Below are 24,616 nucleotides of genomic sequence, written 5' to 3'. Positions count from 1 at the left end.
TATTTCCCTGAAGGTTGAACCGTTCTTTTAAATACCACATCATATAATCCTCTAGCTGCAGACAGGTCCAGAACATATAGTGATGGGTGGCCAAATCACACCCACATCTTCTTTCTGGAAAAGGTTTTGCCAATGTCCTGCTGGGCAGATGGAGCCTATAAAGTCTTAAAGTAAAGTATTAACCAATGCCTGCTGCATCTTGATTAGAAATGAACCAGACCATTCTGCAAACTGCCAAGACATGTCAAATGAAACTATGAGTTGCACGTCAACCCTGCTTGCATGTTCTGTTGCCCTCTCTTGAAAACCTGTTTGCAGAAGACAGAATAGCAGCATATCCCTGAATCTATTTTCATGCCTAGCTTTAAAACGGGAGGTCCATGCAGTGTGTTTTTGCAACATTTGTAGCCACAAGGGTAAACCACAATAGCACTATAAGAGAAAGATGGGGTTTGAGGCTGAGTCATCCTATAGAAAGACAAAAAGAAGTGTCGAGGGAATGTATTCAGTCAGGTTTCGGAAACATTGTAGGCGAACAGCATATGAATGGAATAGTAGAAACCCACATGAACAGCTTGCACAGGTCTCCTCTATTAAAACTGACTTTGTTCAATTGTCAATTTGTTTTATGTCCTTGCTTTCTATCTGCTTTATGTCACACACATATTACTGTAAGCAGACACACACCACTGCAGTGTTCCCTCGCTCTCCCACGCAGCAGCAGCAGGGAAACACCAGTTAAAGAGGAAGAGGAGTGTCTCCCTGCCGACACGGTCATTCTTCTTCACATTTTGCCATTTATGGCCTCCGCCCACTCCACCCTCCATCCTGTCTCTCTCTCTCTCTCTGTCTGATGCACACACCTCAGTCATGTAATGAAATCACAGGATAAAAGCTTCAGTGAGGCTCAAGCAGACGCTAAACTCAACACATCTGGAACTTCCTACTTGAGGACAGACAGAGCTCTACTATGCTGTAAAAATTAACTATTTGTTTTAACCTACAAAAGTTATTGTCCATGTTGTCTTAAAATTTTATGTTGACTGAATTTGAAAATACATATTCAGGTAATTTTGTAATGATTCAAAACAAATAAACTTTTCTAGACAAATAAACTTGATATAAGTTCACTTGTACTTGAGAAAACATGTTTGCAGTGTTTCATTATTGTGAAAAAAACAACACATTGCTCCAGTCAAGTGCTCATGTCAGTTTATTCTGACACAGCCTACATTTAACCTTATTTTCATTTCATATATCAAAAAAATGCCAAAGCACATTGTTTACTAGCTGTCATCTGTCCCACTTTGCTCATAACAACATCTGTCAATACGGGCAGTAGCTAGTAGTGGGCGTTTCCATACCATCTTAGATGCAACAGTTAAATGGAGTTGTACTTTAATAAACTACAAATAAACACTTTAACTGACTAGTATTTCTGGTGCCAACTAGTGAGAGTGGTGACGTTTAATTGACTAGATTACTAATCATGCTCTAGAATCACTCAAATCATTGTGAGTTGCCTTCTTTGTTTTCTTTGTTCGCATCATTTCACAACATGTAGTCTGTACTGACTTTTGCAGAGACAGCATGTCATTTTATGAGCAAATGTCAGAGATAAAAACACATCAGGTGACATAGTATAAAGAGAGACAAAGTCCACAAAAGGAGGAGATTGGGATGAATGGATGGGATGAGGTTACGTTTATGTAGGCTACATCACTTAACTTACAACTAAGATAGATAGACAGATCTAGGATCATTTGAAATTTGTAGTATTTTGATTAGATGTTTATAAACCAATTTATTTCATTTTCCTCAGTGTACCAGTAGAGGGAGCTTGAGTACCACTGGTGGTACTCATACCATAGAATCTACGGCCCAAAGGACTGTTTCAAAACCTTAACCACAATGACGTAGATATGACACGCAAAATGTTCTTAAAAGTGGCTATTTATACACCATCACATGAGACTGTGTTGCTAAATTTAACAATGAGCTAAAAGATGCTAAACTGTTCTGTAGAGCTGAGAAGAGTTAAATGATAATTCTCTGAGTTCATCACTACAGTAACCACTTTCACATAGGCACAATCATTTGATCCATTGTTAATATCAAAATATTGATTATAGGAGCTCAAAGCGGGCCTTCAATGCGGTCTCCAATAAAAGAGTAATCCGACGTGTGACACATCATTATTCCATACTATTTCCTATTTTCCTCCACAGATTAAAATGAGTCAGACTATTGCTTAAAAATCAGAACAACCAGTCTGATCCACAAGTAAAATTTGGAAGTACAAGTACACCTACTCATAATAACAATGACGCATTCAAAACAACATTTGGCTATGCCAAATAATAGTTAACCTGCTAAATGACAAGCAAAGTAAAAGTTCTGATGCTGCTTTTCAGACAGAGGCCAAAACATACCAAGGTAACGTGAAACAGAAAGGATTCAGTCTGCCTCTGTGCTTTAATGAAATGAATGTGATGCACATTCTATACTGTATCTTTAGATCGTGTGGAACTAATTTAATGTCTACTTAGCTGAAGTGTCTCCTTGATTAAAACTGTTCTGTTAGTGCTGGGGACAAAAAATCCTTTTGCCTTGAAATACAGAACATTAATGTTTTCATTTCCATATGGACCAATAATGAACCTGATGCTCTCTGTCTAGTATCCACAATGTAGCTTTCTCTTACCCATGGACCTCTGCTCTGCAGGGACCCCATCCAAACTGTCAAACCGGGCACGTGTATATTTTTTTTCCGCTGTGTGCCCAGCTGGCTTTTGTGTCATTTTTACCCTGAGAAATGAATCTGGGTGGTGGTGCTGTGGTTCGGGGAGATTACAGACCTCTGAGCTCCAAACCATGGGAGGAGGCCCGCTGCACCACAGGCTATAGAAAGACTGCAAACCACAGGCCTGTCATCAAAATACATACAGTGAACTGGTGCACTGCCTCTGGAGGGAAACCAGTGAAACCAGTGGGGAAAAGAACACTAAAATATCCGGCTCAAATAGAACAAATGATATTTGGCTCAACTAAAAGTAACTAGTCTAACAAATCTACTAAAAGCTTTAAAAAATATATCTGTAAAATTACGAATCAAATCTCATGCTTTTACTGTTGAAAAAGATACTTTCCTTTTCTCTTTAGCTGCTGATGTTTAGGTCACATGTTTCTGTCAGACAGCCCTCATACTGATAGACTTTGGACCAGTTTGGCCCTGTTTGATCTGCCTTTCATCACAAGCACTCCTATCTGACGAGATTTTGTCTGTCCCTACTGTCAGAGGGAAGTAAACAAGCTAATCCATGAGTCATCCAAGGTAGAAGAAACATTCAAGTTCTCTAAGTAACAGTAGAAACACCACAATGTAAAATATACTGCACTTTGTTTCAGGTAAAAGTCCGCTAAGAAATGAAACTTGGATTACAATCCCAAACAGACAGACCTTTTACCAGTTCTGCCTTATACAACTTTCCTGCTTCCTGGCATCCACTTGAAGGCCATGCTTCACACATGGCAGTAGATCAGCATTTACAGCACAGAGCCCACATGTACACCCTGTAATGACAACATTCATGTCATGCACATCCTCACCTGGATGCAGAAATACTGGCTTTACTGTAATCTAGCAGCGAGATTGGATATTGCAACCGAGTACCACTTGCCTCACCCTCCCCTTCCAAGTGTGTGGGAGAACTTATGGTAGTTGGGAAATGTACCAAAAGCGCGAAAAGTAGTCTTCAGAGCCAGTGTTTGCCTTGTCCTTTCTAGACTACTGTAACATGGAACCCACTGTAGATTAAAGGGCTTATTTTATTCTAAGGTAACGAAAACACAGCCAGGGTTCTTACACCTTTTCCTGAGTCGAATTCAAGCACTTTTCAAGGAGAATTTTCAAGCTTTTCCAGCACCTTACAGTTTTGATAAATTACATATTTGTCTACATGCTTTACATACTGTATACTCAAAAGGATTTTGTCACTTCTTAATCATATCAAATCTCCTGTTATTGTGCTATAAACAACCAAAATTTTGTTTTGTGACATTCTGCAGAAAGATGACAAATTAATGGAAAGCACAACAAAGTTTCATGTTTCAAAATGCATCATGCTCTTTCCAGTTTAAAGTATTTCTTTCTCTAAAAAGCAAACTATTCAGTCAGACAGCAAATTATGAAAGAAATGCTATTACAGTTTCGAGCAGTTTCAAGCACTTTTCAAACCTTGAAAGCACCGCATCAAAATTCAAGTATTTTCAGTTACTGAAAACATACTTGTTTTTGAATATTATACTCCATTTCTGCCATATTCTGCCACTAGATCCTTCCTAATCTTACACACTGGACCTTTGAGGTTAAGAACAGAAGTATTTGCACCAAAATGTGGTTAAAGGTGCCCTGTGGAATTCTTGTAAACAAACAAACTTTCTATTTACATTCAGTGTTCTGTACTGCAATATAAACAAATCAGTATGAGTAGTGGCCCTCAGAACTTAACAGGGCACCTTTAAAGTATCAAAAGTGGCCTATTTATTATGCAGAATGGCCCCTCCAGAACGTTATATTATTGGAAATATCATTATTGTATTGCTCTTAAATATGCACTACAGTGCAAGAGCATTTTCATCATGTGGTAGATAATTCTACTACTTTTACTTTTGAGTGGTTTAGCCATAAAATTGCATTGTGTTTTTTAAGGTGACATTGTATTTTGTATGTGAAATAAATCTTAACCTACAAAGTACCAGTAAAAGTGGAACTTATGTATAGTATATGGGAAGCACAAGTACCTCCAAATACCTCAGAAATGTACTTGAGTACAGTACTTTAGGTAATGTATTTACTTACATTCCACGACTGTGAGTCATTGGCATTGCATTTCACTGGGACCCACATGTACTTTATGCTGTGTGTTGAACTTGGTTACTGTGAGTTGGTATCAGAGGACGTTACTGTAACATTTCTGTCATCTTTTCTCGCCTTCAGTCAAAAATACACCAGGAATATCCAACCCATCTTCATTTTTGCTGGCATCCCACCCACAGCCGTCTTGGGAGTCCCCTGGACCCTGGCTTGGCAAGCACCCGTGTAGGATGTGCTGACTGACCCTAAATCCCATTGAGATGTGAGCTATTATGCAACACTGGGAGCTGCTCATGAATGCCAATTACGTCCTCTAAGCCAATAGGGAAGGATGGAGGGAGATGAAGCAGCAAAGTAAGACAAAACTGCATATTCATGAAGATTGAACTGTTGATACTTTCTTGTGACTGTATTATTTTTACACTTCATGCTTTATCTTGAATCCCAAATAACTGGCTGGAAACATTTGTTCAACTTTTAAAATATTACAGTAAGCTACTGTTCATTTTACAGAAAACAGAGATTACTGAGACATTGTGGAACCTAACAGAACTGAACATAAAGCAAGATTACGTCTATTTAAAATCACATGAAAACCAAAACACTTAAGATCCTCCATGTCCCCCAGATATCATAGAAATATTATGTCATAACAGGCAGCTCCATCTCAGAGGAAACACTGTGCAGCCTTCGTGACCTTCCTTAAAGGTTTGATTCTGTTAGTAAAATATGAAACCTCCTGGCTGACCACAGGTTTGATCATCTCCACACCTCAGTGTTGCAGCGCTGTCTCCGCACCTCACGTGAAAACACAGGCAGCAAGACTCACCAGCGACGGCTGAATGCAGTAATCACCTCCCGGTGATGAAACGCTGGTCGGGAGAAAAGGAATAAATAAAAAAAAAAGTTGTCAGTCTCGCTGATAGAAAATGATGTGTCTGACCTTCCCGGGCGCAGATGCGGACGCAGCGCACCGCTGGTTGGAAGGGGAGGTATACAGAGCTGGACGGACAGACGCGTGGATGGATGCACAGATTCCGTCCGGACGCACCGAGCAGCAGCTCTCAGAGCACTGAGATGAATGAATCTCTGTAACGGAGTGGTCAGAGGAAATATATGGAGCGGAGCTGCTGGAGTTCCCGACACTCTGCTGCCTCTGACCGGGCTGCTGATGCATGCCGCTGCATCTCCACACTGAGGAGGACAGCGACCTCTAGTGGCAGGAAGAAATAACGGCTCTCCGGTGAAATCCACCCTTTTAAATATCACATTGCACGTTATAGAATGATCTCATAATAAATGACTTAGGCTAAGGCAAATTCTATATTTTTTCTCCATTATTACCATTTAATTCAGCGACATAGCTGCACCAATTGCAACAATTAATAGACTATTAATCCATTATTAAATTAACTGCTAACTATTTTGATAATTGATTAATCTGCTTGGGTTATTTATTTCAGAGGAAAAAGTCAGCTTCTTAAATGTGAATATTTTTTAGTTTCTTTACTCCTTTATGATAGTGAGCTTAATATATTTAGATTGTGGACACAACAAGACATTTGAGGACATCTTGGGCTTTTGGAAACACTCTAGATAATCACAGACAGGTCATCAAAATAACTGGTGCTCTGCCTCTGGAGGGAATCCAGTGGGGGAAAATGCAACAATTCCCTACTCAAACAGACCAAATGTTATCTGAGTCACCTAAGAGTAAAACTACCAGTTTGGTTCTAAAAGTTTAAAAAACATCTGTAATGACTCTAGTGGCAGGAAGAGATAATGCAAGCCCTGGACTTGAAAAGAGGAAATACATCCATTTAAACATCCCATTGCACATGATGTAAAATTATCTGATTTTAAATTACCAAGGGTAAAGCAGATTATATTAATCAAACACTGCTTTGTCTCCTTGATTACCGTTTAATTCAGTGAGGCAAAAACTTGAGAGTTTAACTAAGAAAGATTCATTATTCTAACATTAGGGGAGACTGGGGACATTTGTCACAGTTACATTTTCCTTCATAGGTCACAGATTAATTGAGATACACCAGTAATCTTTTGAAACAAACGTACATATGTGCACTAACTAATAATACACTTAACCTACTTTTATCTCAAATTAAAGCACACCTGAAATGAATTACATTACTGCTGATGCAGGGTTTAAATTAAACAGTGGCTGTTTTCCAGTGTGCACCACTACTAAACATGTGAGATACATGTCAGGTACATAGTTAGTGCAAATAACATTCTACTGTTACCACAGATATTCAATACTGTCAATAAAAAAGAAGCCTAATTAAAATAAATTTCAAAATCCCAGACTCAGCAGGGGGTTAGAGGCAACACTTTTTCTACTTCTCATATTCACTCCTTCAAAAATCACACATCAAATGACAAAAACAATAAAGCTCAACATTTGTTATGTTTTTTTGTTTGTTTTTTTTAGCAATCCTGTGTTTTTTAACTAGTGATAAATAAAGACATGTCTTGCAGGCTTTTGAAGCTTTGACAAAGCCTGGTATCAAGTATCAGTATCACCATCTGATCTTTGTGAATGGAAAATAATGCAGAGAGTTTGTGAATCAAAATTAAACCACTGAGACATGTTTTTACATGGGGGGACTTAACATGAAGTATCATAGATTGTAGAAACAGCTGTTTGTGGCTTACAGCTCTCTGTCTCTTAGACTGTCACTGTCATTTACTTCTGTCTGTGGATTATTATTATGGAGGGAAAATGGAATAAGGGCAGGAAGTTCTGCTTAAAACCATGAAAAACAAGCAGACTGTGCAGTGTTCTGTTACTCTGTCTATCTCCTACACTCTGTTTCAGTGCTATGGACAGTGCAGCACACAGCATTATTATCTAAATTTAGATATTATTTATCTCAGGAAACTTAATGTACTGAAAATAAAATAGAATTTAAAAATGGATGATATTTTAGAGATCACCATTGAACTTTCAAGGGGAAACTTGTGTCCTTTCTGGGGGGGCTGAACTCCCCTCAGCTCCCCCGTAACTCAAACCATGCATTGATATGACTTTAAATTTGCAGACATCTAAACTTTAGACAGCATAAGAAAAGTACTGTACAGCCAGAAAATAACTTTCATACCTGAAAATCTCTTTTTTTCAGTGAAAACTAACTTTTTTTGAGGAACGTGATTATTTTGTCCAGTCCACATCACAAAGGAAGCCACTTCAAAGGCTAAAGAGGCTCAAAACCATTGACTAAATATGATCAATAACTGAACTATCATGAAGGCAGAGAAAACCTGAAGTCATGGTTTATAATCTGCTGGTCCTAGATAGTTTAGTTGAATATACTAATACTACGATATGCTGTATTTAATAGGAATTTGATGTCTTTTATGGTTCCACTCCATCAGTGAGTGAAATAATCATTGAGTAGATTACTATGTAAACTAATCAGGTTTTTCTGTGAGTTTTTGCTCCTAATGTGGTTGAAATTATGCTCTCCTGCTGCCAGTGCTAAAATATATTTATGATTTTAGGCGCATCCCCCCTGCCAGCAAACTGTCCAAAATCAAACTGTCCCTTGTTAACCTGCCTTCCCTCAACCCCTGTCCCTGCCCTTAGCAGCAGAAAGAAGTAGGGACAGTGGGGTTGTTTAGCTGAGCTCTATTTAATATACTATACTCAATTCCATACTATATTGTAGTCTGTATAGTTTTACTAGGAACATACCAGTTTGTAGAATATTATACTGCAATAAAAGAATATCTTGATACTGGACTGTGATGGTATGTACAGTGATATTAGATGGATCCAAAATACACCCTCAGACTAAGCCACCTCTGTGAAATAATTTAGGGAAGGCTACGGATGTGGTTACTATTGTAGGGTTAGGGTCTGACGGCGAATTAGACAGATTTTGTTTCCAAAGTGGGCTGCAGCTGAGTGGAATCACCCTGGGAAATAGCAACCCGAAATATCAGTCGTGGACGACAAAACCACTAGTTTTCATCATTATTATTATGATTATTACTTTTTTTGCTGTTCAAACTGACAGAGAGCTTTAGCTTTGTTGTGCTTCCGCAAGATACAGGCACGTTTCATCAAAGGCGCACTGCGCCTTTACGCACGACTCCAGTGAGCGTGTGGAGGAGAGCAGAGACATGAAGACCGTCAGTGTGTGAGCGTTTTGCTGCCACCGCTGCATGAAGATGATCCTGCTGTCTGCTCTGTTGTTCTCTCTCTGGGGAGAAGCAGCTCGGTGCCTGGAAGAAGGTGAAGGCTTCACTTTTGATGGAGACATCCGCCACTACGCGGTGGCCACCAACACGGTTTACGTCGCTACAGAGGAGAAGCTGTACCAGCTGAACCACGACCTGACTCTGGTCCACAGTCTGACCCAGAGAGGGGTCCTGACAGGTGAGGAAAAGGATCTAGACACACAGTTTCTGCGGGTTTCTGAGACGGATCAGTGGATCGCAACTTTCGGTGTCAACATATTATTGCCATTTGTTGAAAATGATACTCTGGTCAGCTGCGGTGTGATTGACAAGTGTGGTTACTGCGAGGTGCGGGACCTGGAGGACATTTCAAAGTTGTTGTACAGGGAACACATCCAGGTGGGGTCTCCATGGCGCAGCAGCGCGTCCATCGGCTTCCTGGTGAAAGTGGAGAAGAGAATTACAGAGACTTATATTCTGGCTGCCACAGAACAAAATGAAGACAAACCCACAAAGACCCCCTGCACCACTGGACCAGACGCAGTGAACCTTCATAACACAAATAACAATCAGAGAGGAGAAATATTTGCCGAAGTTGGCGTGGTCTCTCAGGCTGCGATCAAACATGAAGGAAATGTGGAGTTTGTGGATGGATTTCAGATTAATTCAACCATGTATCTTTTTTCCAACCTGCCCTCAAAGGACAAAAACAACAAAGTCCGTCTCATTTGGCTCGAGGGAAAAGACGGTAAAACCCAGACTCTCAGGTCACTGCGGGGCGCGACCCTCAGTCTCTCTGATGGTGATAAAGTCAGACTCCTGGACTCCTCGGTGATCCCGGGTGGGTCGCCGGTGCTCTGGAGCGGCGTGTTCAGTGTGGACGGAGGACAAAGCAACACCGAGCTGGTAGTGTTTGACATCAGTCCTGATCTCACTGGAGACATCGATGCAGACCAGGACTTCTGTAGTACAACCTGCGATGACAAGTCAAAACCGACGGTAGGTTGTTTTCTAAAGTCTGTTAGAACAATCTCACCTCTGATCATCAAGCAAATTTACAGAAAAGCAGATCACTGCACTGTTTTGTAGCGTCAATAAAGTCACACAACCAGAGAGATACGGCAGAAAAAATAGATTCTTATAACAAGATATTTTACCGATTTTACAACATACAAACTTACGATGTTATAACAAAAAAACTTTTGTTATAATATACTGTTTAATCTTGCTAAAAAATAAATATGTCATGTTACATCATGGTAAATTATTGTTATAACATAAAATGTTTCACATAACTTGTGAAACACTGTCAGAAAGTTTACAAGATACTTAACGTTATTATCACAACATACAAGCGACATAAAAACATTTTGTCACAACCAAACTATATTACGTGATAAAAATGTAAGTTATCACGTTATAATGTGAAAAGTTTGTTGTTATGATAAGCTATCTTCCTTTTATTTTGACGTTGATAAGTTATCACGTTATAACATGATAAAATTATATTGTTACAACAAAAAGTTTCTTGTTATACCGTTGTAACAAGTATTATGTGTTAACTTATAAAACATGTATTACAAACCTAATAACGTGTATTGTTATAATATAAAATCACAAGTTATCACATTATAATATGAAAAGACAAGGTATTTTCATGTTATTATGAAAATGTGTCATGTTACAACAATAATTTTGAATGTGATAAGTCATTGTTATAACAACATGTTTCACATAATGACTTGTGAAACATATCGTTATAATGCACTAACTAATAGTATTATAACAATAAATTATCATGTCATAACATTGAACATCATGAGAAAATAAATCCTACAAGAAGAGTTTATTGTTATGCTGTTGTCATACACAACTTAAAACATTTTGTTACAACAAGTTATCATGTTATAACATGACAGTTTTTGTGTTATTACAAGATGAAGAGTATATTATAACAGGAAAAGTTTGTTGTTATAAAATGATAAGTTTATGTCTTATCAATGTTAAAATATTTTGTTATAACATTAAAATAGCTCGTGAAAACATGAAGACATCTTGTTATAACAAGAAAGCTTTCATGTTATGACATGATATTGGTCTATTTTTTGTTTTTCTGACATAGCAGCAGTGGTGCAAAGAGTGCTGAAAATCTGTACTCAAGAATAAAATAAATAAAATAATACTCAATTACAAATTAGAGTACTGGTGTTAGAAATATACTTAAGTAAAAGTACAAAGTATTAATCGCAAACTTCAAATGTGTGCTGCCACAACATTTTGTTTTGGTTTTCATCCGTATGTCCTGGTTGTCATTGGCCTGTTAGTGATCAGATCACCTTATTGGCTACTAAAAATGCAGAATTGTACTCAGAACTCAACTAGAAAAATAACTAAGTGGATTACATCCTGTAATGCATACTTTAGTACAAGTAAAAGTGAAAATCCACTCACAAAAGTACAATAACCCCCCCCAAAAAAACTACTTAATTACAGTAATTTGAGTATTTGTAATTAGTTACTGCCACACCTGCATAGCAGCAACACGCTACCATAGTAACAGAACCATTTCACCTCACTGACAAAATCTTTCAGTCTACGTGGGGAACAATCTAACATTTTAGATTCAACAGCTACCAATCACATTATCAATCACAAAGATGTTATACTTGGCCAACTACTACCAATAATAGTCTATATTTTTCATTTTCTATTAACAGTTTACATAGTGTTTAAAGAGTGAAAAGAATGAACAAAGTTCTAATGTACAAAGATAATGCAAGGAAACTAAAATAAAATAACATAACATAAGATTTTGAGACTAATTATTCTTTTAAATGACTTGATTAAAGTTTTGGGGGGGGGGGGTTTCCAAGGGAAGTTTCTACATAATCTCAAACATTTTCACAATATAAATTACCACAAACATGAGAAGTCAGAGTTATTTCAGAATGCAGTCTTGCCTGCTGGTGACAGCATGAGGAAGGAACTAGGTTTTGCTGACTGACGCTTGGCTTATTACACATTCAAAACAAAACTGTAGTCCAAAAAAGTCTTAAAAAGGTAAGAGGTCAATTTATGAGGTTCTTATATAGTTGGCTGTTAGAAAGATAGTGACAATATAACTAAAATGTCACTTACTGTCACAGCAGCACTCTAACTTCCTAGACAGTTAGACAGTCAGTCATGCTGTACAGTATAAATGAACTTGACATACTTAATGACCTGGCAATGCTGTTATCTGAGCTTTTAGTGATATCAGACTGTTTCATGTATCCTCAGTACTTCAAAAGCTCTGCTCTTCATGAAGACATAAATACATGTTGGATCCAAATCTATTGATCAATGTGTTTGTGTTTCTCAGCCAAAGACCCTGAAGCCGAAGATGGTGCTGTTCAAGCAGAACTACATGACCTCTGTGCTGGCAGTGAGACAGAAGGCCTGGATGGTTTTCTTTATTGGGACGGGAGATGGACAGCTGATTAAGGTGTGTATGAAAAGTAACAGCTGTATATTATTGGAAAAAGAAGACATTTACGTAGAATCAGTGGTTCATCAACACAAGTGACAGTATACATTATGGTCAATGTTCACTAGCCCACTGGCAGTGTCCAAGAATACACCTCTTCAAATTGAATGATACAAAACACTAGTATTTATTTCTTGAACAGTGTTAATTTAAAAGTAGAATATCCAGTTTTTTTGGTTGTCCTCAGTCTGCTCTCCCTGTGTGTGTGTCTCTATGCAGCTCTCACAGACAGACAGCAGAGGAGAGAAAAGGAGACAGAGATGAAACCATTGTTTGCTATATTTTTGTATAGTTATAGACCTCAAAACCTGTGCGTTTTGACTTGTTGGCTGGGGCTACACACCACTGCCCCAAGGATGGCACTCAGAAGCATCCCAAATGGTAAAATATAAATAAATAAGAAAATACAGGCAGAGGCCAGGGTCTCTGCAGATGCAGACACCACCACACACTTCTAGTGGGTCATAAGTGATGATTGACAGGAAATATTTTTATGATTCTATTCCTTTATTTTTTTTAAGGAAAATTCTGTATAGTATGCCTTTAATGATAGGACGGATTATGTTTTATTCAAAGTTAGACGCTCTAAAATTAGGAGTTTAACGATTCACTCATGCATCCGATGCATCAGACTGTGTGTAAGATACAAGTGCATCGGTTCAGATGACCTGTATCAGTAAAAAGCTGAACATGAATCAGAAACAAATCAATGCTGCATTAGCGTATTGATACATCTCATTAGGACATGCATATGTTTACTTTTTGGCATCAAGGAGCTGCCATTGTACTACTACTTTACTACTGCTACTACTTTCCTCCGTTTTCTCAATCCTCTTGCCTCTGCCTACCAAAACAGGCCGTCCTGAAAACAACGACAGAAGTGACATTGTACCATGTCGCACCACCAAACTTTCATAACGTGCAAGTGTAGAATAAGTTTGGGTTTTATCAGAAAGATGAAAAACGCAATTGCAAATCATTTATGCAAAACGTGTCAGACAGCAGGGTAAAGAGATCTGCAGAGACCCTCCACTTCACATATTAGGCTCTTTCATGCTCAGTTTATCTCCAGAAGTGTAAAAGCACTAGCCACTTCTCACAGCGATGCAGAGGAAGAGAACAGAAAAAAAGTTTTCCTGTGATTCACTGATAAATGTACCACATAGGGAAGCTGATAGAAAATGTGTTGCAAAAAAGCTGACCTACTTGTGTAATAGTGAGATGCTGTAGATGTGAATCTATCATTAACTGGAACACACATTGAACTTATGCAAGCTATTGATTGTGAGCATTTAACTGGGTGTTGTCAAGCATTAGACGTACCAAGTTCTGATCCTGTGTATGTTGCATTTTATTGCTGTAGATGTTAAAGGTTGAGCCCATTGCAGTCACTTTAAATACTGTTGGGCAGTTTAGTCTACAGCAATGCATCAAATTCTATAAGATCATCATGTGTTTGCACTATTTGAGAATTCACAGTATGTTATTTTAGAGGAAATGTGTGTATCAAGATATATATGATATATTGTGGATATTATTTTTAAGCCATATCACCCAGCCCTAATGCATATATAAATGTAAACTGGAACTTAACTGTTTAGAGGAGGATTACAACTGCAAGGTGGTGAGTCTAATAGTACAGATAGTCTCATAACTCTCATCATCATCACCACACTCAGTAGACCACACTTGCTTGTTCTTATCATTGCAGCAAACCTGAAAAACCCCAAATGGCTTCCCACCTTGTGCCTCTTAACATCTTCCTGTCACAGTTCAGCAGAAGCAGACCACAAATGCAGTCACTGTGAGAGGGCAAGCAGGTGTTCAATCAACCAATCAATCAACAGTTGTCAACAGGTGGGCAGTCTGAGGGGGGGATCTGAGACAAGATGCAAGTCAGACACACTGGCAACAAGCTCAAGAAGGCAAAAACTGATGCAGTGCAAAAGCTTCCCTCCATTTCCACATATAGACTGATTGAGGAAATGAGGTCCAGCTGTGCAGACAGGTGATTGGTCAGTTGCGTGGTCAGGTGATCTCCAGAGGAGGGAAACTCTCTGAGAACTTGAAAATCTGCTGTGAGCTCTTTGTGGTTTCAGTGGACAACACAGTGTCCCCATTAGGACTGAGAGGCATCAGAGGATCAACCTTTTTTCTTGATAATCTTAATGGTGGTGGTCATTAGCTAGTGGTTTGTTTGGAGTGTTTTTTTAACAGATGCCTGAACCACAGACAGAACAGGAAATGTAACCCTACCTCTACGGAATTTGTAACAACATTTGTTTGTGCAGGTCTTGTACTTGTACATCTTACTCTTTGCTGCATTTTATTTTAGGAGAGTGGTAAAGACAGTTGTATGTGTATATGTTGAGAGGCAGATTTTTAGATGTATTATTAGTCAGAGGCAGCCACAGTGTTCTTTGAGGAAGCTCACTGAATGATAACAATTAAGGTAATATTATGAAACCAAAGAAATGATTGAGGTCATCTTGCTAAATTCAAATAGCCACATAGTTTAAATCTGATTATCTTGCTGCCCTTCCAACATTAATGCCACAGTCTTAAATGGATGAAAAGCAATTTGTTGATATTGGGTGCTGTTGTGTGCAGGCATGTGTGCAGACAGCAGCAACAGAGCTGCAGAAATACTGCAGCACTAAGAAAAATGATACCAACATGAACAATACTATTAATGCTAGTATTGATACTCAAAACAAAACTTCATATTGGTGATAGTGATACTTTGGGGATCTCTCCCTCCACCCCTAGTTTACTCTCTCCAGCTCTAGTTTCACTGTGTGCTAACTTCTGTGCCATTTTTTTTATCTACCCGTTAAAGCTGGGGTAGGCAGTTTATTTTTGGCATGTAATTCCTCTCTGGTCTGAGAGAAAACACAATTTCTGCTTCCCTTGGTTCTAGAAAGTGTGGCCCACAAAAGAGACTATGGCCAATCACAGGTTGGTAAGACAGCTTATTGTTGAGCCTCATTCCCAAAGTGTCCATAATTTGACAATCTAGGAATGAGACTCAACAATCAACAATCTCTCCAGAATTGTTTACTGCACCTTTAAACCATAACCTTTGATTTCTACCAACAGAGAAGCTCAGTCTCTCAGAATCATAACGATGCTACATTCTTGTTGTCAGCTTGCTGTGGACAAGAACTATCACACCACGTGTCCCAGAGTGCTCTACAGGGCCAACGAAGACCACCAAGTGTTTCCCAAAATACATCTGGATCAAACTGATGATAAACATGTCTACGTACCATTTCAAAACCAGGTAGGTGCATCGTACAGGTATCATGTGTAAAGCTGGGATGAACACTGGGAGATTTTGGATACTTTCAGTTTTTTAGATATCATAATGTCACCTGTACATATGCCATATTTGAAAGCATTGTGAAGTTGCTATGTTTGTATTTTGTTGTAGATAAAGCGTGTACCTGTGTCAAAGTGCAGCACATACACAACTCTGCAGGACTGTTGGTCTGCACAGGATCCATACTGTGTCTGGTGTGGCTCTAAACACAGGTCAGTGAATAAACATCTGCTGCTGACACCTTCAGACTATTATAAACTTTATTAAAACATAATTTTCTCTCTCTAGTTGCACATTTCAAGATGACTGTGAAGATTCAGACTGGTTATCCATCCCTGATGATTTTCAACAGAAAGTGGTTTCCTATGAAGTTGTACAGAGCAGCACTGACCAGGTACAGACTACATACAAGCTTTTGTCTGTGAGCAGTCATGACTGGGTTTTTTTCAACACTCACGCCCCTTCCTTTCTCAGATCTCGCTTAACATCGAGACACACTTCACTGCGGGCCAGGAGGTGCTGTCTAAATTCACCTGTAATTTCATCCCAAGCCAGCTTTGCAGTGGAAGCCCTCCTCGACAGTTCCCACACTGCACCTGCAACCTTGAAAATAGCCAACTTCCTGCTGAAGGTCAGTGACTTTTGATAATTAATCCAATAAATTAAATACTTGACATTCACACTGTTGCAAGAATCCTACTCAACAGGAAATTGTGTAGCATCTTTGTTGTTATATTACATCACAATGAAACTTGTACTGCTGACCAAGACCTCAAAAATTCATTGTATTTTTTTCACTTGACAGGCCAGAAGATCACAGTTAGATTTAGACTTGGAACAACACAACTGACAGAAGAACTGAAGATATCTAACTGTCCTGCCATCAGTGGACCACCAACTTCTGTCCTGTAAGTCCAAACTTAAGCTGACAGATGATGTCTAACTTAAAGCAGCAGTAGGTAGAAAGCCTGAAAACGGTTGATTTTTGAGTCTCATCTGAGTTAGGTTTCATTTCTGTGTCCTGAGCCCCTCCTACCAGACAAGCAGCACACACTTCATGGGTGCAAGCAATAGTTTACAGAGGCGATTGTGAGCGAGCACAGACCGACAGACATCAGCTGTGTCTAATAAAACAGACACCTGTCTACAATCTGCCACCGACCCTCTTCTGTAGAGCTCCCCGGGTTCTGAGCAGCTGTCTGCCGACTCAGCTCCGCCTGGTCCTCTTGACACTTGGCAAAGCTCTACGATACACGCAAATGAACACAACTGAAGGAGAATTCAAAAGTAACCGAGTGAGCTGACAAACCCCTGGGCTGAGCAGGTTAAACGACAACGATTCGTGATAACATTTGTTTCTCTTCAGGTGTCGGCAGTGTATCGAGGCTGGATGTGGCTGGAGCCAAAACAGCTGTTCCTGGGCAAATCAAGGAGAGCGGAGTGTAATTATGATTTATCTAACACAGGCTCAACTCACTTTAACCAAAGACTGTAAATTAAATAGAATTTCAACCTAATTAAGTTCATACAGTCTATTGCTCCAATTCACTGTTTGGACTGTTGTACTCATTTTTGTACATGCAAATGCTACATATCACTTATTTAACAATATAAGTGGAAACAGCTAGCAAATTCCAGATATGTTGCTTGATAAAGAAATTGTTGATTGCGCTGTATTTTTTATTGACTTATAATCTACAGTAAATTTTATTGTCGCCTTATAAACAGCTTCAAAAGTTACAAAAAAGAAAAGCCTTCCAGCTGCAACAATGTGTCTATTAATGTGTTTTGTTAGCTAATGTTAGCAAATTGGCTAGTCATCAAATAACTAAGCCCTTACTGTCTGTTCAGAGAAATTCAGACTTTAGACACTTTGCAACACTTTGGAAGCCAAGAAAGGCCATATTGCATTTATTTCTTTTCATGACCTCATCTCGAGATAGCAAGATAGGCAAACCATTATCATGAGAAAACAAATGGTTGTTTCCTCTTATTTGAGAGATCAGGACGGTCATGCTAGTGTCATAGATGGCATTTTGACAACTGTAGCAACTGATTAAAGCTGAAACTTGCAATCTCAGTAATGGCTTTAAACATGATTGAAATCATTCTAGGCCTCCATATAACTTCACTGTGAGGACAGAGTGAGTCACTGAGTTCACCTCTCTGGTTTCAACTGTTGCCCAAGTTAATGACTTGTTGAATCAACATGTTTTATTGTCTATTTCTGCACATGTTAAATATACACACTACTGTTTTTAGCCAAGCTAATCTTAGCTGAAACAGCCCCTGAATCAACTCTTAATGCAGTGCTTATCAAACTTTTTCTGGCATGTCCCCCTTTCAGAAGCCAAAAAAAGTTTTGCCCCTCCACTCCATAATTTTTATCAGTTATTAACAATAATTGGGGACAGAACAGACCAAACTATTGTTTATTTCCTCTACATAGATCATATTCATTCAACCTTGTTTAATTTCTCCCCTGGTCTTCTGTGCCCCCTCTGTCTTCCCCTCATGTCCTCCTGCAGGACAGTGTTTGCCATGAGCTGGAGTCAAGGATAAACTTCTTTGTGAGTCTGAACCTCAACTCTCACACACATTCTTCTTCTACAACATGAGTAGAAGGTAATGACTTAAAGCTGATAACTTTGTGTTTGTGTTTTGCTGTTAGAAGCCGGAGATCTCCTCCATCTTTCCCAGTGTTGTGTCTTTCTACGGCAGAAACCATGCAGTGTTGACAGGACGTAACCTCGGGCACGTGACCAGAGTGAGGATCCAGGCGGACATGGACTGCACGCCAAAAGAGTGAGTCAGTTTATGGGTGACAAAGATTGTGCTTACACTATAAATGACATTTCAGAAATGACACTTCATGTGCTCTGCTCTCTCCTAAAGCTGGAGACTGCTTTTTGATGTAAAAGTACTTTGACTAAAATCTGGATCAGACATGTCAGCAAATCTGGATGATAAACTTCAGTTTGGTGTCCAGTTTTTAGCTTTAGGACAGCCTCAACTGAAACATACTCACTTTGCTCAGAGAGAGCTTTCAGTGTCAACTGAAAGTTTGGTTCGAGTTTGGTTCGTCCTTGCCTCATGGGTTTTGCATTCTCCAATCCCATATCTTTTGTGTTGTGTGTTTTAGTGTTAGGAAAAGTTGTAAAGTTGTTGAAACTGCATCTTGCTGATTTCAGGTTATCTGCATATTGTTGTCAGGATCGTAACAAGTTTCCTGTGCAAAAAAGTAAGTCTTGATCTCAGTGAGACTGACTGGTTTCTCTCTGTCCTCCTCTGTCCTCTGGTCAGATCTCCTGTATGGAAGAACACTGGTGTGAGTCTGACCTTCCACATTCCCAGAACTGATAATAAGGGCGTGGTCAAAGTGTGTGTTCTCCTCCCAGATGGTAGTTGCCATGGCAATGCTAAAATCACCTACCGGTCATTACCATCCTGCACCAACATTACACCAAGCAGCTCCTGGATCAGGTATGACTGGATTTGTTGATATTTTCATATTCCCAACACAAAGGAAGAGGGTTAGGACCAGGCAGAAGGAAAAAAAGAAATAAAATAACACTTTTTTTAATGTTGCATTTTGAGAATAAAGTCAATGTTGAGAGTAAAGTTGAAATACCATTTTGACTTTCCTGACTTCATTATTTTTTCCAATGCCTGGAATTAATGCTGAAGATTTGACTTTATTCTCAACATTTCGATTTTATTCTTGAAATGCAAAATAAAAACATTCCCTCTCCTCATTTTTCCCCTTAATACTCTTCAGCACAGCACAGACATATAGACTTTGACATGCTATGAGTTAACGTGAAATCTGATCTCATTCAGATACAGAATTACCAGCTGCTACCATGCTGAAGACAGTGTGTCAACAAACCAAAAAACATGATTTGGTGTCCATTGTGTCAACTTCTCACATTATGTTAAATGTGAAACATTTTGCAGATTTAGTGCACAAATGGTCTACATCATGGTTATTATCTAACTTATTATAACTGATTTGATGATTTAATTTGATACTTTGGCCATCCACCTATTCTTTCACTCCTGGACTCTTTCGGTGTATTTTCCAGGTATAAATTGAATGTCTCCAAAAGTGAGTGTCTCCCAATAAATCAATTGGCTACAGAAATTCCAACACACCTCATACCATTCAAGACAGCAGTGGTAGGCATAAAATACCTAGGAATAATGGTTACACGATCTATGCGCACACTGAAGGAACAAAACCTCTCGACATTGACGTCAGCAGTTAAACAGGATCTTCAAAAATGGAACCGTTTACCACTGTCCCTAGCGGGTAGAGTGCAAACAATAAAAATGAATATCTTACCAAGGTACCTTTACCTCTTTCAGTGCCTACCAATCTACCTTCCTTGATCATTTTTTAATTTTATCAACAGCCTCATATCCACGTCTGTCTGGGCAGGTAAACGGGCTAGGGCAAATAAATCCTTGCTCCAGAGGAACAGATCATTGGGAGGCCTGGGGTTGCCCAACCTCCTTGGGTATTATTGGGCGGCTAATGTACAAAAGATTTTACCTTAGTTCACTTCACCTCAACATAGTTGGTGCCAGTTAGAGGCAAACTCAATCAGCCAAGATTGACTCTCGCTTTGCAGCTCTGGAAAATAAAGGCCTGAGATGCCTGGGTGACTTGTACATAGATGGACTGTTCGCTAGTTTCAATCAACTATGCTCAACCTACGGACTAGGTCATACAACTTTGTGACTTTGCAAGATCCCACTCTCCTCAGTTCCCCCAGGCTCCACCCCTCAGTGGTATAGACTTGGTGCTCCAGACTAAATCCTTGCCTAAGGGCCATGTCTCATATCTCTATAATCTCTTATCACCAACAAATGACTCAGCTGTGAATAAGAGCGGGGCCGACTGGGAAACCGAACTCCAAATAAGCATCTCTGATGCTCAATGGAAAAAAGCGCTGGAAGCTGTTAACTCCTCCTCTCTCTCTGTGTGTGTGTGTGTGTGTGTGTGTGTGTGTGTGTGTGTGTGTGTGCGCGTGTGCGTGCGTCCGTCCGTCCGTCCGTCCGTCCGTCCAGCACTTTAGTCTAGCATACCAAGAAGATGCTTCCTCGGATATCAAACTGGACAGAGCTTCCATTTCTGACCAGCAGGGAGCGACTTCACTGGTTGCAAAAAGAAGTCTGATTGAATGAAAACTTATGATAAAGGGACCCTACTTCTCACTTGGTTTATTACCTCATTAAACAGTTTCCTAATGAGTTAATGATCCCAATCACTACTTTGAAGTCTTCTTCAGTTTTCAATGTGTAAACGATGGTCCCTTTTAGTGTAAAATAGACAACAAAGCACATATGGTTTAGGGAGTGGCTGACTACTTTGGGGTTGGCAAGTCGCTACCACAGCGTTTCTTTGAGGTGTACCAATGCATATCCTCAACAGCCCCCCACTCCTGTCCAAATATGGTCATTTCTGGTTCCAAAAACTAAGATGGCCACAACATCAACCTCAAGGCTTCAAAACGTTAGTCCACAAACCAGTGGGTTTACACTTAGTGTCAAATGTATTGAACCTGTTGAACTCTCTCTTCTTTGATTGGTGTCCTGCAGTGGGAAAAGGAAAATCACACTCGAGGGAACCCACATGGAGTTTGTGGAAGGGGTCATACACAGCCACGCCAGTTATGATGTCAGAGTTCCCAAAAACACCACCAGTCAGGTGTGTCTGTAGACATGCAGAAATGTCTCATCGTATTGATATCTTACATTAATTATGTCATGTCACATCATATCATCCTATAGTACATTGTCCTGTTATATCAGAACATGCTAAATTATAGTATGTTAATGTAGTATAACAGCATGTTTTATCCTATGTAACATTACATTAAATGTTTCATTACATTTTATGGCATTACAGTCTAACACATGTAGAGTGAAGCATGTATTATGTCCCACTTTGTTCTGTTACATGTCAAGTCATGCTATATCATGTCCTTTTTTGTTATGCAACTGTATGTCATATTATGTCATCTAGTATTGTTGTTTGACATCAGTTAATGGCTTATGATGCTGTATTAGCATATTATTTCACGTCACTTTCCTTGTATTATGCCATACAATTGTCATGTCACTGCTAAGCTTAACGTGTCACCATGTCGCACAATATGATATATAACACAGAATGTTTTTAAAATTCTCTGCAGAGTGTCACTTATGAAACGCCTGCAGCTACAGACACTCAAGTAAGTGATGTATCTATGAAAGTAGCCAATGAAACCTTGCCATGCTCCACATCAATAACCTACTATCCAGAGCCTGAGTTCACCACCTTCACAACCACGAAGACGGGGAAAGATGTTCAAGTCACCATACAGGTAATGCAGATATTTTTTAAGGCACACATGCACAAATAAAGGACAAGAATACACACAAGTCAGCACGTTTTTCTGTTGTTGTTTCAGAAAAAGGCAGACAAATTGGAGATGAGTCCAGACGATTTGCAAGTGTGGGGGATTCATGAAGAAAAAGAATACCCCTGCATCATGGAAGAGAAAGAAACCAACAACAAGACTGACTTTTTCATCTGTGAGATTAAAATGGTAGATGTTCAGTTTCAGCAGTTAAAGGTAAATCTGTCACACTACACCAACTTAGACAATGCAAATAGAAATAATATGCAAATGATATTGTGATAATAGTTACAACAGTACAATCTATTATAAGTCCTCAGAAGTATTTTCATTTTGTGACCTGTGAAATTAATTTCAAATGTAATCTGATTATTGCTTTTGCACAGATAATATATGGAGAAAAGACAGTGCTGTTGTTGTTTTCCAGATAATGTTTGGTGACAAGACAGTTACTCTAGGGCCTCCATCATTATTACATCAGGTCCTTCTGACACTGCGTATGCTGTTGATACCCTGTGTTATTTTTGGTAAGTAGACAAGTGTAAGACAAGTGCAACATTATACTTTGTACAAGGACAAACAACAAACAGTTACTCTGTCACCTAATCTTACTCTGTAAGATTATCATTTAACATAATTCTCTATGTAGCTCTGTGTAAACTGAATAAACATGAAACAGACAGTGTGTGGAATCACACAGACCAAAACAAAACCAGACTTTCTGCTCCAGAATGAAAACAACATGCTGTCTGTAGTGTTGTTGTCAGAGAAGCCAGAATTTCAATTTATCATGTTTCCTTAATCTCTGATGACATGTTGTTGTCATTTTGTCATTTAGTACAGTGTGTATATATTACTCACTTTGTCTGTTTGGTTTTAATCAATAACTCTGTTTGTCTTTCAGTGTTGGTGATTATCTGTCGATGGCAAAAGAAGCTCTGATCATTAGGTGAAACTTGGCAGTTTTTGCATCTCCATTATCAAGGTGGGCAGAATTCCTCAGGTTAATTTTCCTCATTGATCCCAGTTTCTCCACCTGTTGGTTACTGGAGTAAAGCTCGCTCTTTAGTCTCACAGTTATGAAGGAGGAGCAACTTTATCTCTACACTGAGTGTAAAAATGCTTCCTGCAGTGTTTAGTTTGAGGTTTTTACCGTGTATTACTACTTTCAATATTATGTCGGCTGTAATTGTATTCTGGAGGCCAATAAAGCAGCCAGTCATGTGATACCTACCATTAATGTCAGAATTGTTCTGATCTCAGTGTAATTAAAAGTCAATAAAGTGATAACTGGCTGATGATGCAATAAAAATTTGGACCCAATGACATAATACATTTTTGCACATCATGTAATAAGTTATGTCATTACTGACCAGCTCTTACATTAGTTTTAGTTATTGGTGATGTCGTGTCACACCTTCATAACACTCAGCCTCACTGTTGCTTCTTCAAATACCAAAAACCTGAATTATCTTTGACACTGACAAGTTATTCAGAGTTAAGACTGAGAGTCAGGATCAATATGATGATGAGTATATTATTATATTATTGGCTCCAATTATTACATTTTTAATGATTTTGTTTAACCAAACTAATGTAATAACTTCTTACATTATGCACAAACAAGTTGTTACATTATTGGTGTAGAAATTTTATTATGTTATTGTCCAGTTATTAGATAGTTGATTTGTATTACACTGAAAACAGAAGAATTATTACTTTATTGGTGGTTAACAGATTATGCACAAAAAATTTATTGCATCATTGGTTTAGAAATTTAATTATGTTATTGTCCAGTTATTAGGTCAATTTGTATTACACTGAAGAGTTGTTAGTTAATAGATAATAAATGCATAGATTATTGATATTATTACATACTGTCTGCTACAACTTTTTACTATTATTACTGTTAATCATAATTTCATTGGAACATCCTCTCAGTTATTGTTAATGCATCTGTGTTTTTGTTTTCCTTTATGTTTAAATGTCTATACTGTATTTCTGTCTTTCTGTACATACAGTATACATATCTACCATACAAAGTATTTCTATGTTTGATATATTTTTGAGTCGATGGACCATGAGAACATCAGCTTATATAGTTTTCCCATTTGTGTGTGAGTACAATGACAATGATATATATCAGAGTGAAAATTACACGTGTAATAAAGTTTGTCTATTTTCTACTGAGGGAAAGTGCCATGTTTTCTTCAAGGTGAGTTTTAATTTTTCCATGTTCTCTAAACACAAGATACATATACTGTGTGTTAAGAAGTAAATTG

The 24,616-nt window shown here is 38.7% G+C and overlaps 2 protein-coding genes across 2 annotated transcripts in view; one reads left to right on the top strand and one right to left on the bottom strand.

Moving 5' to 3' along the window:
* The window catches only part of rerg (RAS-like, estrogen-regulated, growth inhibitor), a 51,688-nt gene extending 45,633 nt beyond the window's left edge, over window positions 1-6,055 (bottom strand). The window contains exon 1 of the mRNA XM_084711436.1: window positions 5,820-6,055. The gene's annotated coding sequence lies outside the window, so the exon portion shown is untranslated. The remainder of the gene's footprint in view (window positions 1-5,819) is intronic.
* Window positions 6,056-8,785: 2,730 nt separating this feature from the next.
* Window positions 8,786-23,276, top strand: LOC146306623 (plexin-C1). Its single transcript, XM_084710885.1, has 16 exons — window positions 8,786-10,078; window positions 12,441-12,563; window positions 15,754-15,888; window positions 16,039-16,139; window positions 16,216-16,321; window positions 16,402-16,558; window positions 16,733-16,835; window positions 17,294-17,369; window positions 18,456-18,497; window positions 18,599-18,732; window positions 19,231-19,410; window positions 21,532-21,640; window positions 22,128-22,298; window positions 22,386-22,550; window positions 22,762-22,861; window positions 23,239-23,276. Exons 1-16 carry the CDS (start codon window positions 9,065-9,067, stop codon window positions 23,274-23,276), a joined length of 2,754 nt encoding a protein of 917 aa, XP_084567011.1. The 5' UTR covers window positions 8,786-9,064.
* Window positions 23,277-24,616: the final 1,340 nt, after the last annotated feature.

Source organism: Lutjanus erythropterus, chromosome 22 (genome assembly GCF_056507025.1).
Source record: "Lutjanus erythropterus isolate fLutEry1 chromosome 22, fLutEry1.hap2, whole genome shotgun sequence".
NCBI lineage: Eukaryota > Metazoa > Chordata > Actinopteri > Lutjaniformes > Lutjanidae > Lutjanus > Lutjanus erythropterus.
This window is presented reverse-complemented; position numbering and strand designations above follow the sequence as displayed.